The 19,550-nt window shown below is 40.8% G+C and overlaps 1 protein-coding gene across 1 annotated transcript in view; it reads right to left on the reverse strand.

The window, feature by feature from the left end:
* DNAJC3 (DnaJ heat shock protein family (Hsp40) member C3) overlaps positions 1 to 19,550 on the reverse strand; it is an 81,928-nt gene that overhangs the window by 54,724 nt on the left and 7,654 nt on the right. The window contains exons 2-3 of the mRNA XM_066380677.1: positions 7,297 to 7,407; positions 1,896 to 2,020 (exon numbers count right to left, since the gene is read on the reverse strand). Of these exons, the coding sequence (XP_066236774.1) occupies positions 1,896 to 2,020; positions 7,297 to 7,407 (236 nt within the window). The remainder of the gene's footprint in view (positions 1 to 1,895; positions 2,021 to 7,296; positions 7,408 to 19,550) is intronic.

Consider the following 19,550-nt stretch of genomic DNA (forward strand, 5'->3'; position numbering starts at 1 on the left):
TAATCCTCTGTTAAATACATCAATATACACAAAAAAGATATAAACCTATTTCAATATTAAAGGTTCCCAGCTAACAGTTACCGTAATACTAGGATAATGAGCTACTTAACCTTTGTGAAAGATTGTGCTTAGTTGGGTAAAGTACGAGATTAAAGAAAATTAGGCACTTGGGAATTCCATCTTAAAATAGTAATATTTCAAACCAAACTCTTACCCATCTCAAATTCATTCTGCTATATGGCGGGATATAAACAATAAATGAGTTACTAAATTAATTCTGAAATCATCTAATTGATCCTGTTATTTTAAGCCATTTCAATGACCTGCCAATTGTCAAAATAAACCAGTAGACCAGGGATCCCCAAACTACAGCCTGTGGGCCGCATGCAGCCCCAAGGCCATTTATCTGGCCCCACTGCACTTCCAGAAGGGGCACCTCTTTCATTGGTGGTCAGTGAAAGATGCATCCTGTGCTCCTGGAGTACTGTATGTGGCGGCCTCGCTCCCATACAGTACTTCCGGTGACGCGGGACGCATGCATCACAGCTCCGGAAGCGCGTCATATCACTTGTTACGGCTAGCAGTGACAAATATGGAACCGGACATTGACCATCTCATTAGCCAAAAGCAGGCCCATAGTTTCCATTGAAATACTGGTCAGTTTGTTGATTTGAATTTACTTGTTCTTTATTTTAAATATTGTATTTGTTCCCATTTTGTTTTTTTACTTTAAAATAAGATATGTGCAGTGTGCATAGGGATTTGTTCATAGTTTTTTTTTTATAGTCCGGCCCTCCAACGGTCTGAGGGACAGGGAACTGGCCCCCTGTGTAAAAAGTTTGGGGGCCCCTGCAGTAGACTGTAAATTCCTCCACTTCTGAAGTCTGTGTGTTGGTTTCAGAGGAGAATACTAATTCAGCAGTGTCCTCACTACACACCACTGCTTAGTTGATTTAACCCCTTTTCTTTTTCTTCATTGTTCCTGCTACGTGACAGCCTATAATTTAACAGCCTTTTAGTGAACTCATTTTTCAGCCTCACTTCTTGCCCTATACCTCTCCATCCTCCACACAGAGGTCTTTTTACTTATTGATTGATTGATTGATTTTCTAAATGAGAGGAGAGGAGATAAGAGATATAGATTTCCGCATGTGCCCCAACAAGGATCCATCCAGCAACCCCAGTCTGGGGCTGATGCTTGAATCAACAGAGCTATCCTGAGCACCTGAGGCCATGCTCAGACCAACCAAGCTATCCTTAGTGCCTGGGAGGGGCTGACGCTTGAACCAATTGAGGCCCTGGCTGCAAGAGAGAAAGACGGAGAAAAGAGAGAAAAGGGAGGGGAAAGAAGCAGATGGTGGCTTCTCATGTTTGCCCTGACCAGTGATTAAACCCCAGACATCCACATGTCAGGCTGACGCTCCATCCACTGAGCCACAGAGGTCTTTCTAAATCAGTGGTTTTCAGCCACTGGTTCACAGACCAGTGCCAGCCTACCAGAAATTTCATGGTGGTCCACATAAGAGTTAACTACCCTGGTGCTTATGTGAAGATTATAGCGCCATCATGGTAGTTAACTCTTTCATGGACCAGCATGAAATTTCTGGCAGACCTGCAGCAGTCTGTGAACTAGAGGATGAAAAATACTATTCTAAATGACAAAGCAAACATCACTGCCAAGCTTCCAAAACTATCTAACGCACACACTGCTCACCTTTCTCCCAGACCTTTGATGCCAGGGACTATGGAGGTCTCTCTTTGTCCAGTCCACTACATCACAGTGACTTTCTATATCCTCCAGCTATGCCCAACATGCCAATCTTCACCTTAAGAAACAAAATACCTCCTCCGAGTTCTCTTAAATTCTCCTTTAAAGAAAATTTAGATGCACTTACTGCAGTGAAATCCATCTTCAATTCAATCACTTTAGTTAAATCAGGAAGTGCTGCTTTCGACTTGCCCATAGCTAAAAAGACAGTAGCTCTCCGATAGTAAGCAACATAGTTATCTGGGTCACCATCTGAAAATTAAAATAATAAATATTAGCACTCAGTGATTTATTTAAAAAAAACAAATTCCCTGAACAATATTAGAGTTTGCAATTCTATTAAGTATTTCATCATCAAAAATGAGTCGTGTTGCCTAACAAGATCACTGCAAATAAATCCAGAACAGGGGTTAGCAAGCTGTTGCCTCTGAACCAAATCCAATCCACAAAGTGAAGAATATTTTTATGTCTCTGGCCAGCTGGCTCAGTGGTAGAGCATCGGCCCAGTGTGTGGAGGTCCTGGGTTTGATTCCCGGCCAGGGCACACAGGAGAAGCGCCCATCTGCTTCTCCACCCCTCCCCCTCTCCTTCCTCTCTATCTCTCTCTTTCCCTCCTGCAGCCAAGGCTCCATTGGAGCAAAGATGGCCCGGGTGCTGAGGATAACTCCATGGCCTCCATCTCAGGTGCTAGAATGGCTCTGGTTGCAATGGAGCAATGCCCTAGATGGGCAGAACATCACCCCCTGGTGGGCTTGCCGGGTGGATCCCGGTTGAGCACATGCAGGAGTCTGTCTCTCTGCTTCTCTACTTCTCACTTCAGAAAAATAAAAAAATAAAAATAAAAAAATTTTTTCTATTTTTTTAAAAGTTGTAAAAAAATTAAATATTTTTAATATATTTTTTAATTTGTAAAAAAAATGAAAGAAAAATATGCAACAGAGACTGTATGGCTGCGAAGCCTAAAACATTTATTATCTGGCCCGTTAGAGCAGTGTTTTTCAACCAGTGCGCTGCGGCCCACTAGTGTGTCGTGAGACTTGGTCAGGTGTGAGTATAAATACATTTAGAAACTATACTATTAACTATATGTATAATATGTACTGTATTAGAGTGTCATTTTGTGTCATTTTGGTAGGTGGTGTGACCCAGAATTTTGTAAATGTAAAAAATGTGCCGTGGCTCAAAAAAGGTTGAAAATCACTGCTTTAGAGTAAAAGTTTACTAGCCTCTAGCTTGAAGTACTAATTGTATTCACTCATAACTTTGTCCTTACCAAAATTTTCCTAAGTGGAATACTGACTGAAAATGAGGCCTTATTCACAGGATTTCAGAAAATTATAGACTTCCATCTAAATTGATATATTGAATGTACGATCTCTGTTCCCTCAAAAACTCCAACTAAAATGGTAGTGAAGAAACAGAGGAAGGAAAGAAAGAAGAAAATAAGTATACTGATGAGGATTCCACTTCTGGGTATATGCCCAAAGAAATTAAAAGCGAAGTTTAAATAGATATTTGTATACCATGCTCACAGAAGCATTATTCACAACGCCCAAGATGGAAAGCAAATGTGACATATACACACCATGGAACATTAATCTTTAGCCCTTTAAAAAATAATTACCTTCTGATATATGTATGCTACAACGCAAAGGAACCTTGAAGGCATTATCCTAATTGAAATAAGCCAGACACAAGAGGACTAATATTGTATGATTCCACTTCAATGAGGTACCTAGAGTAGTCAATCTTACAGAAACAGAAATTAGAATGGTGGTTGCCAGGGGCTGGGAAGGAAAGGGGATCAGAAATGAATAACAGGCCCTAGCTGGGTAGCTCAGCTGGTTAGAACCCATCCCAATACACCAAGGTTGTGGGTTCAATCCCTCATCAGAGCATATACAAGAAAGAATCAACCAATGAGTGCCTAAATTAAGTGTAACAGCAAATCAATGTTTCTTTGTCTCTCTCTCTCTCTTTCTCTCTCTCCCTTTTTCTCTCTAGAGAAAAGGAATATGAAATAAAGTCAGTAAGTAACAAAAGAAATTTTTTTATCAAAATGAACTATTTATTGTGTAGTGTCAGTTTGGGATGATGAAAAAGTTCTGGACATGGATGGTGGTGATAGTTTGCAACAATGTGAATGCACTTAATGCCACTGACCAATATGTTTAAAATGGTTAAATTAGGCCCTTGCCAGTTGGATTCATGGTAGAGCATTGGCCTGGCATGTGGATGTCCCAGGTTTGATTCCCAGTCAGGGCACACAGAAGTGACTATCTGCTTCTCAACCAGAGCGAGTGACGCCTGGCTCAAGCCAGCGACCTTGGGCTCAGGCCAGTGACCATGGGGTCATGTCTATGATCCCACACTCAAGCCAGCAACCCCACGCTCAAGCCAGCGAGCCCGCACTCAGGCCAGATGAGCCCTCACTCAAGCCAGATAAGCCCGTGCTCAAGCTGGCAACCTCGGGGTCTCAAACCTGGGTACTCCTCATCCCAGTCCGACGCTCTATCCACTGTGCCACCGCAATCTTTTGAACTGGAATATGAGCTTTGTAAAGTCACTAGCGCATTCTTCCTTTCCTTCTATCTAAATGTTAATAACAATGTCCATCCCCACTTCACAAGTGAGGTTTAAATGTCATGAGAAAACACCACATATTCAAGTGACATATATGTGGACATGATTTTGACATTTGATTTAGCAGAACTACATAAGTGTGATGCTGGTTTTCTTACCAAGCAAATGACAAATACTATCATTTCAAACATGCCAACCATTTAATCTACTTTAGACATTCATTCATGCCAAATATACCTAAGATCTATCAAAGATAAAATCTTACACCCAAGAATTAATTTCAGAACCACAGAACATAAGACCATGCTGCAGAAATGAGAGGTGGAGCCATCTTCACACCTGCACTGCAGTCTTCTCTAATGATAAATTTCTAAACAAAACTTGTATCTGACTCTTTTGTGTGTGTGTGTGTGTTTGTTTTGTTTTGTTTTTATAAATTTATTTTTATTTTAATGGGGTGAAATCAATAAATCAGGGTACATATATTCAAAGGAAACATGTCCAGGTTATCTTGTCATTCAATTCTGTTGCATATCCATCACCCAAAGAGAGATTGTCCTCCGTCACCTTCTATCTAGTTTTCTTTGTACGCCTCCCCCTCTCCTTCCTTCCCTCCCCCTGTATCTGACTCTTCATTGCTTTAAAATAGATGCACTATTTCAGAAGACTATGTGAAAAGTGATAATCAACACTCTTCTTTAAATCATAATGTTTCTAACAGATCAAGAATGTTTCCCAATAAGTTCCAGATCGTAAAACCCCTACCAAAAATATTTATGTGCTGGATACAAAAAGTTTCAAACCACAAGGTAAAAACAATTATTTGTATGCTGTTTTAATAAAACTTTTATTGTGTAAAACTGTAATCATAAAACATACCACGCCCAAGTAATCTTCAAATGTACCAAGTAATTTTTCAAAAATATAAATGAAGGGTGTCACAACCATATAAGTCTGGAACATTATAATAAAAACGATTTGTTGATACAGTGCTGCTAGCCAAATTCTATTATAAACTTTAACATCAATTTCTAATCAGATAAAGTTAAAGAAATAAAGTACATTACAAAATTTAGAAGTTGAGAGCTATAAACATTTTTATGAATGAATATTTAATGAACTTTTTATATAGTCAGTTTAAAGCAATGTTTTAAACATGGATGATATTTTACCACAAAAGATCAGTGTACATTTTGAAGCAGCTCTATGACCTACAGCAATAAGCATATACGACGTGTTCATCTAGAATTCATTGTTAGTTAAGAGTCTCCTGGCCCTGGCCAGTTAGCTCAGTGGTAGAGCGTCAGCCTGGCGTGCAGGAGTCCCAGGTTCAATTCCCAGCCAGGGCACACAGGAGAAGCACCCATCTGCTTCTCTACCCCTCCCCCTCTCCTTCCTCTCTGTCTCTCTCTTCCCCTCCCACAGCCAGGGCTCCATTGGAGCAAAGTTGGCCCGGGCACTGAGGATGGCTCTACCTTAGGCACTAGAATGGCTCTGGTTACAACAGAGCGACACCCCAGATGGGCAGAGCATCACCCCCTGGTGGGCATGCCGGGTGGATCCCAGTCAGGCACATGCGGGAGTCTGTCTGACTGCCTCCCTGTTTCCAACTTCAGAAAAAAATAAAAAATAAAAAAAATAAAAAAAGAGTCTCCGACCAACTCATTGAGTTACCTGAAGCAGCCAATGAGACCACACTAAATTTGATGTTTGGTAAATAAGACAACTGAAATAGAGGATGTACACTTCTTTCCTGATAAATATGCATCTCCTAAGAGATTCAGTAAGCCACGACATAATATTACACCATCATTATCTATTATATATTGTCGTCATATATAAATTAAACTTTTATTTTCTACAGTTAGTTATGAACAATCAGTGTTTTACATAAAATAAAATGATGAATGTCTCACACCACACAGGTCTTCCTCAGAAATTATGTGTACCACTTGAAAATCACTGCTATTTGCCAAATTATAAACAAAGTGACATTGTTTATTCAAATTCTGAAAGCACCAAATGTTTCACTTCTGCCCTTTACTGAATTTCACAGCTATACTTTACTTTAGCTTCACTAGTGTACATCTCTCAGTGAAGACAATATTTTATAGCGTATTTGGGGGAAGAGCCATTTCAAGAATTCTTGTGTGGCAGTGAAGCTAAAGGAAAATAAGCAGTCATTTTAAACTACTTTAACAATACGCCATAGACCTTAATGTTTCTGCTAACTGTGGAATTTAAAAATGCAAATAATAAAGTACAAAATAGGTAGAAAGCATAAATTTCTGCAAATACTCCTGTGGTAGTAGGAAAGAATCATATTTTTTTAAGACATGCTTTATTTAAGACAATAACAGTATTTTTTAATTACCATGCTGCTACACTGAAGACAATTCAACTCACCAGAAAACTACTATATTGATGGTGTCATCAAGAAAATTAAATTGTATTTAGTGAAATCTTTTAAGAAAGTAGAAAATTATGTAATACATTAAGAAAAGTCTTCTATCAAAATTATCTTGCATTATTCTTAGCACTTATAGTAGTAAATCTCAGATACCTGGAAATCTATATACATTCAAGTGTCATGCATTTATTTTACTAATCTGTTTCACCCAGAATCCTGTAAATATTTTTAAATGTTGTATTTAAACATTAAGTGATGTTTAATTTAAATGTTATTCAAAAAAATAGCTATTGCCTAACCTGTGGTGGCACAGTGGATAAAGCATCAACCTGGAACACTGAGGTCGCTAGTTCAAATGCCTGAGCTTGCCTGGTCAAGGCACATACAGGAAGCGACTATGAGTTGATGTTTCCCACTTCTCGCCCCCTCTTTCTCTCTCTCCCTCCTCTCTCTCTCAAAATCAATTAAAAAATAATAACTATTAATTAGAATTCACAAAGATGGCCACTGAATGTTTTATTTCCAAGATACAAACCTACTGCAGCATGAAACTGTGATAAAGCATCAGCTAGCTGTCCAGCTGCAAGTAATTTCTTGCCCAATTCAAGATGTTTCTCAACATCTGCATTTACTCCACATTCAGCACCTAAAAACAAATTTAAAAAATTAGTTAAATCTCCATGGACCAAATTTAATTCTAAAGAATACAATGTTAAAGCTATATTTGTCTCAGACATTTATAAGATGAGAAAAGTAACAGGAGCTGAAAAGTGACTTAGAGAAAGTAACAATAAAGCACAAACAGCACTTCATTTTATAGAATATAAGCAACCCAAAAATACATCGATCGTATCAACCATCGTGAAAAGATTTTAACTAGTCTATAAAATAAAGGGAAAATGTACAACACAGAACTAGTAAAAATATGTTGAACAAAATCAGAATTGCTTTGTTAAACTAGACTCTCACTTTAATGATTAGAGTCCACTAAAATATTCAAGTACTTGCTGAGCATCTACAATGTACCAGGTACTATTCTAAGTACGTACTGTATTCGGGATAAGTGCACAAAACAAACAAAAACCTCTGCCACTCACAGTGCCTGACATTATGGGAAGAGCCAGACATAAGAAGTAAGTAAATTACAGAGCATGTTATGGGGAAAGTACTCTGGAAAAAGTAAAACCATGTGATGGGGTCAGGACTACTGGGCTTTCAGTATTAAATAAGGTGGTGAAGGCTGGGCTTTATTGAAAAAGCGTTTGAGCAAAGATTTAATTGAAGGAAGTGAGGAACTGAACATGCAGATATCTGGGAAAAGAGCTTTCCAAGAAAAACCAGCTAGTGTGAGGGCCCTAAAACAGCCACGTGCCAGGTTATGTTCCAGAAACGGCAGGGAGGCCGGAATAGCTACCACAGAGCCAACAGGGAGACAGCAGTACATGAAGTCAACGTAGGAGACCTATGTACGGCTCCAGCTTCACTGGTTAAAATGGGGAGCTACTGAGGAACTGTGAGTAGAACACCACTATCTGACTGACCAAGCCAATTACTAAGGTGACCAATCGTCCTCCTTTAGGGAGGACAGCCTTTCTTTTGTAAGTTCCGTCCTCCCCCAAAAAGTGTCCTCCTACATGTAGTCCTCCTTTTTGATATTGGAAGACTAAGCTGTAAATGTCCATATTCAATCGATGCAAAGTCGATCCATTGCATGTGATGTGACGTATTTGTATCTAAATGAGTACTTTTTTCTTTACAATTATTATTAAAAATTAATAGGCATGTAAGCATAATTACAATATAAAATATTACAAATGTTTTTATTATGCATTTATCTTATTATAGTGTATTATTGTTAGAATGAATAAAATGTTTCTTTTATTTACAATATTGTTTTCTTCTATTTATTTTTGTCCTCCTTTTCGTTGTAAAAAAGTCGGTAACCTTACAATTATCAATGTGCTGCCTCTCAGCTTTGAGTTCATTCTTTAGTGCTTGGCTGTAAAGAAATGGGCTGGAGTTCTTAAGCATTTCTTTCCACAGCACAATGTTACACTGTCGGAAAAGGGCTCTGAAGGGGAATTGCAAGGACACCTTCTGGTTCCAGTTGCTGCCTTTCCTTTTTTCTGGCTCCTGCTTCTTGGTGCACATGGGGAGGACATCCAGTGGTACACTGCCCCAGCCATCTGCCCAGGGGCCCAGTCCCTCATGGGGAGGACATCCAGTGGCACACTGCCCCAGCCATCTGCCCAGGGGCCCAGTCCCTCATGGGGAGGACATCCAGTGGCACACTGCCCCAGCCATCTGCCCAGGGGCCCAGTCCCTCATGGGGAGGACATCCAGTGGCACACTGCCCCAGCCATCTGCCCAGGGGCCCAGTCCCTCATGGGGAGGACATCCAGTGGTACACTGCCCTAGCCATATGCCCAGGGGCCCAGTCCCTCAGCAACCTGGCAGCCGTGGCCAGGCACCACCTCCCAGCAAGGACACCATGCACTCCAGGCTTCATACCTACAACAGCACCCCAACTTCCCCTTGCCTAAGGCTAACCAGGTTGGGCCTAACTATACCTGAGAGGGTTGTTTCCTGCTTGCCCAGCTACTGCGGACCAGCTCTTGACCCAGCAACTCAGCAACCTTTTCTACGAGAAACTTAAGCTACAGAGCTATCCCTTCTCCAATGATGTCTGGACCCCAACCAAGTGTAGGGAGTCCCCACTCTAAGTTGACCCTTCCTTGGGGACTGTCTTTAAGCCTTAGAATATCCTTTAAAGTTCCCTTTACATCTTTATAATTACACGCCTATCACAACTTAACAATTCTTCATGTTAAACTTCCCTCTTAAAATTATTATGTGGTTTCTGTTGCCCGAGAAGACCCATACTTATACACAGCTGGTACTGGGAGTGATCCCAGGAGACAGACCCACGAAGATGGGAGTGGAAAATTGGATTGGTCATGCCCTCGAGCTTGAGTGCAGTGCTGAACTTCCTGACAATAAAAAACAAGATACTAGTAATCCATGGCAGGTATTAGAATCAAAATTAATCAACATATCATTTGTGGTTTTCAGTAAGCAAGTGCTAACTTGCTTCCAAGGAGCATGCTTGGAAACCCAGGGGTTTCCGCTCGAGACCATAGAGAACTGAGATGTGGGGCAGATTCTTCTGAGTACACTGCAGTGGTTTTCAGCTGCCGGATCACAGACCACTGCCGGTCCACCAGAAATTTTGTGCCAGTTCACAAAAGAATTAACCACCCTGATGGGTCTTCACTTACACAGAAATATAAAAATAAAAAATAACAAGCAGCTTCCATGGCAGCTCTAAAACAACCTCTTATTTTTTGTGCCCACAGAGCTAATTTAGCTGAAAATAAAACATAAAGTCCACTTTTGAGTGTTGTTAAATTAAAAGAATACTAGTTGAATTCACAGTGTCACCAAGTTTCTCCTCTGAAATTTAGAGCATGTATTAGTAAAGAATGTGACCCTAAACTTAGAATGAAGACATTTAATTAGACTTAGATGAAACTAATCAACTTAAACCCCCAAGTCCTTCTGGAGAGCCTCTTTTACCAAAAGAAGTAGCTCGCCCTCTACACCAAAGGAGACTAGTCTTCCACTGTTTAAAATTCTTAGGATAATATCATGTAGGGCAAATACCATGAAAGTGGATACTCATTTCCATTAAAGCCAACCCTAACCATTCCTGGTGTCACTAGATAGGTATACACTATGACCAAAGAAAATAAATTATACACCAAAAGACCTCCAAGACTTGGACGATAAACTAACAGAAACCCATGGGACATGTGTGGAAATGGATTCTGAAGGTGTTAGACCAAGGGGACCATTACACACGAACCTCCTACCTATGCTCCATGAGAAGGCTTAGCAGATACTCCATTTACTAAAGCATTGAGAAATATATTAGTGGATCACCTGGAATCTTTTCAAAGCTCTATGGTCACTTCCCTCGTAGGACAGATACAGGGGCTGGGCTTTCTGATTTGTGGGGATGACAGGATCCTCCAGTAGCTGAAGCTTAAGTAGCAGCACTTCACCACCACAGCCAGACTAGGTGAGCACATCAACTATAAACGGCGTCGACTACAAAGGAGAAGCTTAATAATCAGATACAGAATGACATTCTTCATGATTATCAGTCAACTTCCTTTCCTCGACACCAGTGCCTGTGCAATGAACCCATAAACAAAGTGGCCATGATGGCAGAGATAGAGGATATCAATGGGTTCAAATCAAAAACAGACTACTGCTTACCAAAGCTAATCTGCCAGAGACCTAATCTGACAACCCTAGAGAACAAACCTGAGTTCCCAATACAGCACCATAAGGGGTGAAGGTAGGGAGACAAGCCAGTCACCTGGTAGCAGGTTGATTACACTGGTTCTCTTCCACAATGGATCACCTTCATATATTCAGCATATAGATTTGCCTGTAATGCTTCTGCCAGCACTACCATTGATAGACTCACTAATGCATTGTCCATCATCTTGGCATTCCACACAGCTTTGTATTTAATCAGGAAACACGTTTACTCACTTCACAGCAAAGAAGGTGCAGCAATTTGCTCGTGCCCATAGAATTAACTGGTCTTAGAACATACTCCTTCACCCAGAAGCAGCATGTTCATTTGAAAAGTGGAATGGCAGCACCAAGTGGGAGACAAAACCCTAAGAAACTACTTTGCAGGCTCCAGGTTATGCTTTCAGTGACAGGCCATTAGGTGGTGCCATCTCCCCCACAGCCAGAATACATGGGTCCAGGAATCAAGAAGTAGAAGAGGGACTGGTGCCTCTCATTACTATACTTAATAATCCACTTACAAAATGTTTGCTTCCAGACCTGGCAGCTTAAGCTCTGATGCTTTGGAGTTCTTATTCCCCAAAGGGTAAAAATGCTTCCACAAGGAGATATACAATGGTTCCAATGAATTGGAAGATGACAATGCCACCTCACCATTTTGTACTCATTATGGCACTAAAATGAACGGGAAAATAAACAAATAGATAAATATTCAATTATCAAGGAGCTTTTTTGCTGCTACACAGTGGTGGCTACACCTGAAAGCCAGGGGATTTTCTACATTCTTAAGTATTTCCTGTTAGGTAGATCAAAGACAGCTCCATTTTTCCCCTCCTAACTCCCATTTTTATCAGGACTTTGCAGGTCACAATGACCACAGTCTGATCCAGCAACCCACAGGTTGAGAACCGCTGGGCTAATCCAAGAGGAACGATGTGCTTGAGAGACCCAAAGGCTGTCAACACCTTTCTGGTGTTCCCGGTACCAACTGATCACAGGCTGACCCCCCTAAATTCCAAGAAGCAGAAGAAGCTTCACCAGTTCTCTAACAACACATGTCAGCAGGAACTTTCAAACCCTCTAAACCCCCAGACTCCCTTTGATCCAGGCTGACGCCTTTTTTGGCCTCAGCCCATCTGCACCCAGATGCTCTTCTAAAGTCCATTGTTTTACCTCCCTAAGCCTCATGTAATTTCTCTTGGTGAACCTAATACTTCCAGCACCAAAGGTTAAAAAAAACTATAGCAACCAAAACAAAAGGTACACTTAAACATTCAAACCCTTCAGGAATAAAGGTTTGGGTAAAAGCACCAGTAAAGAAGCCAGGGTGCCTGACCAGGCAGTGGTGCAGTGGATAGAGCATCAAACTAGGACGCCACCTTGAGCATGGGCTCATCTGGTTTGAGCAAGGCTCACAGCTTCAGCTCAAGGTCGCCAGCTTGAGCAAGGGGTTGCTCGGTCTGCTGTAGCCCCACAGTCAAGGTACATATGAGAAAGCAATCAATGAACAACTAAAGTACCACAATGAAGAATTGGTATTTCTCATCTCTCTCCCTTCCTGTTTGTCCCTATCTATCCCTCTCTCTGACTCTCTGTCTCTGTCAAAAAAAAAAAAGTATCTGAGGATAGAAGTATACAAAAGGTAGCTGATGAAGGAGGCCATTTATGTCAACTACGATCTCATTACCAGACATAAAAACTTCAGTAGCTAGGCAGATTTTCTCTTTGCTTGTTATACACGTTTATTGGTAAATACAGACAATCTTCACAATTCAAAGATTCTGTATTTGTGAATTTTCCCAACAATAAAATTCATTTGTCATCCCCTAAAACTCATTTATAACCCCAAAATTAGTATGTAGGACACCCTGGTAGTCATTCGCAGACATGTGCATGTGCAGAATGATGAAAAACTTGAGTCACTCGAAGTACAAATTCCCAGATGAAGTCATGCAAGGCAATACTTTGCCACCTTCTTTCAGCTCTCATATTGTAAACAAGTGTCCTTTTCACGGTATGTGTAGGGTCATGTTTTTCACATTTTTGTGTTTTTGTTGGTGATTACAATGTTTATAATGGCCTCCACGTATAGTGCTGTCTAATGTTCCTACGTGAAAAAGGCTGTTGTATACACTTTCACAGAAAATGTTAGAAAATCTTCATTCAGACATGAATGATAATGCTGTTGCCCATGAATGAGTTCAGTGTTAACAATATATATTGAATAAGATATTTTTAAACAGAAATACACATAAAACAGGGTAATGTTTGATCTGTTGACAAAAATGTAGTGACCTGAGGCTTGCAGGATCCTAATCCTGTGCTTCCTGCTAGAAGCTGTGGCTCAGTATTTCAGGTTGCAAAGAGGACATTGTAGGGGAAAAAATCAGAATATTGCAGTCACTTGGGAAAGTGGGAGAAAGGACAGACTTGGAAAGGGCAGGGGAGAACTTTCTGAGGGTGTTGATAATGTTCTAATCTTCACAGAGATATGGGTTACACTGGGTTATGCAGTTATCAAAACTCAGCAAATACATAATTAAAATATGGACATTTTATTATATATAAAGTTTACACTCAAAACAGCTGTTCATAATATGCATGTCAAAGTATTTAGGGGCATGTGTACTGATGTTATTTTTAAATGTATTTTCTTAAAAGGATAATGGATAGGTAAAGAAATACCCACATGGATATATGTTAAAGCCAGGTATAGTAATGATATTAATGGTAGATCTAGGAGTGAACACTGTAAAATTCTTTCAATTTTGCAAAATGTTTAATAGTGCTGGTAAAATATACAATAAAATCTCTCTCTCTCTCTCTCCTCTCTAAAATGAATAAATAAAAAAAAATTGTTTTTAAAAAAAAGCCTGACCTGTGGTGGCGCAGTGGATAAAGCGTCGACCTGGAAATGCTGAGGTCGCCGGTTCGAAACCCTGGGCTTGCCTGGTCAAGGCACATATGGGAGTTGATGCTTCCAGCTCCTCCCCCCTGTCTCTCTCTCCTTTCTCTCTCTCTCTCTCTCCTCTCTAAAATGAATAAATAAAAAGAATTGTTTTAAAATATACAATAAAATAAGTGTTATGGCAGGGAAAATACACAAAGGATGTTGTGAGGACACAAGTTAAGGTGTCTAACATCTACAGTTCAAATGAAATAAAATCTGAAATTCCATTTCTGTCACATCAGCCGCAGTACAGTACTGGAGAGCTAGTGGGTAGTATACGGGACAGTGCAGATGACACAGAACATTTTCCATAGTCACAGAAACTTCTAATGAACAGTGCTTTGGGGGTGACAGGAGTTTCCTTGAGGTCTCACCTAAAACCTAAAGAAAGAATATCCCTATGTGAAAAGGCAGGAGAGGGAAACCAACATTCCAAACACAAAGAACATCTTATCTAAATGCCCAGTGGTCAAAAAATTAATGAGGTTTTCATAGAAATTCAAGTCAAGTATTTCAGCTAGCTCATCCCTCCATGATTTAAAACTGGAGTGGGTAACTTTAGTGCTAGGTGATTACAGGAAACAGCCAGTAGGAAAGTGGGAAACCAATAAGGCATCTGTTTCATTAACCCAAATGATATTATGGTGACTTGACCCTGGAGGAGTAGCAGTGGAAACAGAAAAAGTACTTAAAGAAATGTAAGAGACAAAGAAGACTAAGCATGACTTGTACTGACTGTCTGGATATGGAGGCCAAGTGAGGAATGAGTCCAGGAGGATACTCAGGGCAACTATTTGAATTCTTATTCCATTTCATTCAAGCAAAAAGCTGAACATTTCACTTTACTTTGCTGCGTGCCCTACTAAACAAAGTAGCTTTTTTTAGCTTTTAGTATTCCTAGTCTGCAGTTTCAGTACAGTATTTCATTACCTTGGCTGCCTTTTGGACCCCCTCTATTCAAGAAAAGAAGGAAAAAAGGTGAGGGAAGTAACTCTAACTCAATGGCCTCAAAAACTTAGGGTCCTCCTACACAGCCCTATTTGTTTTGGGCAACAATGTAGAGACAGATAGGGTATTTAAGAGTATATGAGTCACATAGAGAAATTAGTTGTGGGTTTTCAGTGATCTGGGAAAGTATTATTTTTCTCATTTAAAATAAGGATACAGGATCCTACTCTGTGAAAATTCACTATGCAATATTGATTTAGAAAATGATAAGTTCATATAGCATCCAACTCCATACTATAGCTAGAACTATAACTTGATTTTCACAATGGAGATTATGGAAACTAATGTTTTCATTCAACAAATGTTACTGAATATATACTATATGTAAAAATGGGGCCATAACATAGACTAGTCTCTTCCAAAGAGGCAATGAAGAGAAACCCCGTAGGCGTTAGCCACGAACTCCCTACCCTGCAGCGTTCTCATTATTTTCTAGAGAGAGACAGGCTGCTTTCTAGAATTACACTGGAGTCTTTGCTATATACGGAAATATTTACAGAATATATAATATGAAGAACAGGACTGACTGCAAAATAATCTTGGCGGGAGGATGAAAGTATAAGTGAAACCGGATTGGTCCTGTATTGATAATTTTTGAAGCTGGTGACAGTACACATGTCACAGTGGGATATTATACTATTCTTTCCACTTTGGCACATTTGTAAGTTTCCAAAATCAAGGTACTTTTTAAAAAAATATCTCCCATGAAGAGAAAACTGGCTGATAAAAATTGCCTCTCTTTTAATAAAAAGAAATGTTTTTGAAGAAAATGGACACTACAGGGACTATAGTTTAGAACAGCCAACTGAGTACATGAGCCTACCCTCCAATATGCTCAAATTCTAGAAATGACAAATTATTTAAAGAAATAAATGCTTAACTTTGCCAGAAAAAAATTTTTTACAAGAGAGTCCTCAGGCCCTGGCCAGTTGGCTCAGCAGTAGAGTGTCAGCCCAGCATGTGGAAGTCCTGGGTTCGATTCTCAGTCAGGAGACAAAGGAGAAGTGACCATCTGCTCCTCCACCCCTACCCCTCCTCTTTCTCTCTCTCTTCGCCTCCCACAGCCATGGCTTGAATGGCTCAAGCAAGTTGGCCCTGGGCACTGAGGATGGATGGCTCCATGGCCTCTCCTCAGGCACTAAAATAGCTCGGTTGCTGGGCAACAGAGTGAATCCCAGATGGGCAGAGCATCATCCCACAGAGGGCTTGCCAAGAATATCCTGGTCAAGACACTAGCAGAAGGCTGTCTCTCTGCCTCCCTACCTCCCACATAATTTTAAAAAGAAAGAAAAAGAAGAACAGGGCCATCAGAAAAACAGATGTTATAAAAACTCTTAAAACATAAAAAGGACAGGATTGGATTAGTGGACAAAATCACAACCAAGCACCCTCCCAGGGAAAGCAGCCTGTGGAGGTGGTTACAATTCTTTAATTATTCCAACTTTGATAAAGGAAAAGGAAGGGACTCAGGGAAAGTCCCAGCTCCCAGCCTGGCCATCAGCCTTCTCCCACAATCCAAAAAGACTGGCATTGAGCAATTCTGAAATACAAAGATGATAATGAAATCAATCTTTAAAAACTAACACCTAATAAGAAAATTAAGAGTAAAATAGTAGAGCAAATATTTTAAAAATCTAAAAATGAATAAAATTGACATTTTTACAGATTGAAAAGGATGCACCATTCATTAAAAAATACGTAAATAAATATAAACAGCACCCAGCAGGCTGTCAGCCACCTCCTCACAGTGCCCTCAGATGAGATCACCCTTGCAGATGTACCAGAACTACCACGAGGACTTGGAGATCAAGCCCCAGCTCAACCTGGAGCTCTTTGCCTCTTTACAGCTACCTGCCCATGTCTTACTACTTTGATCCTGATGATGTGGCTTTGAAGAATTTTGTCAAATAATATATTTTATTCACCAATCTCCTGAGAAAAGGCAATATGCTGAGAAATTAATGAATCTGCAGAATCAGTGAGGAGACCAAATCCTAACTTCTTCAGAATATTAAGAAACCAACCCATGATGACAGGGAGGGCTGGCTAAATGCAATAAAGTGTGTGTTACACTTGGAAAAAAGTATAATTCAGTCACCACTGGAACTATACAAACTGGCCACTGACAAAAATTCATTACCTACCTAAATGAGCAGGTATAATCTATCAAAGAATCAGGTAACCACACAACCAACTCATGTGTCTGGGAAGCCCAGAATCTGACATGGCAGACTATCTAACAAGTAGTCTGGGAGACAGTGACAAGCTAAGCCTTAGGCTGGCTTCCTGTTGCCATGGAATAGACTTGCCTAGTCACCAAGGTAGAGGATCCATGTTGGGGTGACTTTTATCTTTTCTGTAAGTTGTACCAAAACATCCACTTAAGTTCTTTCATTTGTACCATGTCTTCAAATAAGTAATTTGGTAACATGTCAAAAAAAAAAAAAAGCTATGTCATACTGTCACCCCAAAGGTTAAGTTACTCTTCAAACTAAACTTTTCTTGCCTTCTAGGATTAAAAGAGTTATCTAGCATTTCTCTGCCCCTTTTGAATAAAACTCAGATCTTTATTGCATTACAATTTTATCCAATATAATTTCCATTTAATAAAATGATAAAGGCCCTGGCCAGTTGGCTCAGCGGTTGAGTGTTGGCCCAGTGTGTGGAAATCCCAGGTTCGATTTCCGGCCAGGGCACACAGGAGAAGCACCCATCTGCTTCTCCACCTTTCCCCCTCCCTTTCCTCTCTATCTCTCTCTTCCCCTCTTGCAGCCAAGACTCCATGGGAGCAAAGTTGGCCTGGGCTCTGAGGATGGCTCCATGGCCTCTGCCTCAGGCACTAGAATGGTTCCAGTTGCAGTAGAGCAGCACCCAAGATGGGCGAGCATCGCTCCCTGGCGGGCATGCCGGGTGGATCCTGGTCAGCGCATGAGGGATTCTATCTGCTGCCACCCACTTCTCACTTCAGAAAAATACCACATACATACATACATACATACATAAAGTGATAAGTAAATACCACCTCCTCTATGAAAAATTTATATGGCTCACCCTAATCATTGGACAGAATTAATTATTATCCCTTTTGTATACCTTGGTCACCTTACCATAAAAGAACCTGTCACAGTGTAAAGGTTGATTGTAGGCCTGACCTGTGGTGGCACAGTGGATAAAGCGTCGACCTGGAAATGCTGAGGTCGCCGGTTCAAAACCCTGGGCTTGCCTGGACAAGGCACATATGGGAGTTGATGCTTCCAGCTCCTCCCCCCTGTCTCTCTCTCTGTGTGTCTCTCCCCCCCCCCCTCTCCTCTCTAAAATGAATAAATAAAATAAAAATTAAAAAAAAAAAAAAGGTTGATTGTATAGACCCCTGTGCCTCCTAATTGGGATGCTCCCTCACTTTCTTCCTCTGAATCCAGCCCCCACACTGCTTACAAAGCAGTCCTTTCAAAATACACTCCTAATAGAAATTCTTCAGTATCTTCACATCACTGGCTAGGTTCAAACTAAACCCTTCAGATCTAAAGGCAAACAAGACCCTTCATGATCAGATCCAGGATGTAGGTCCAGCCTTACCACCCCTCATTCCCCACCTCTTACTTCATACTCCTACAGCATAATGAACTGGACAGACTACCCTGAACATACTACGTGCTCGTGCCACAGACCTTAGCACTTGCTGCTTCATGAAAAGACCTTCCCCACTTACCCACCTGGAAAATGTCTACTTCTCCACCAGGATTCTGCCCTCAAATGCTGACTCCTTTATGAAACCTTCCCAAACCACTTTAGTGAGGTCGTGGGGAAAAGACCATTCTCTATTCCTACTATACGTTGTATCCTCGCAATCATAAGTAATTGACTTCACTTTGTAATTCTATTGTTTCAATACATTGACCTTCAGCCTGTCTGTCACTCACAATGCCCAGCCCCTCAACCCCTCAACTCTCAGACCAAAGCAAGTCTGAGAATCTAGTCTTTCTTCTTTACATCAATCACCCAGTTCAGTATCTTGAACAAAGTGCACTCAGTATTTAATGAATGAATGTAACTGTGAGGTCGGTTGGCAATGGGGAAAGGTCACATGTGGAACCAGGCCCAGGAACTTTGGCTGGAACCTCCCACACCCATGCAAGCCAAAAGAAACTTCCCAGGAGCCCTCTGAAAAAGAATGACTGTCAGCCAGCCAATGAAATTTCACCACATATCAACCCGACCACCCTCCCAACGCTATAAATTACCCCAAACAGGGGAGGCAGCACGACTTCTCTGGCCCATTTCACATACCAGAGAACTTTGCCCGAGATGCACTCTGAATCAAGTTTTTGTTATTCCACAGTTGGTAAATACACCCTTCTTTCTTGGGGGGGGGGGGGGGGCATTCCTTACATTTGGTGCCAAAACCTGGGAGGAGTTTAAAGTCCGCAAGGGACCGCTCCTCTCCCCTTCCCTTCTGAGGAAGAACCAGGACCTCCGACCTGCCACCCACTTCGGCACATGGTGCA

Source organism: Saccopteryx leptura, chromosome 4 (genome assembly GCF_036850995.1).
Source record: "Saccopteryx leptura isolate mSacLep1 chromosome 4, mSacLep1_pri_phased_curated, whole genome shotgun sequence".
Taxonomy (NCBI): Eukaryota; Metazoa; Chordata; class Mammalia; order Chiroptera; family Emballonuridae; genus Saccopteryx; species Saccopteryx leptura.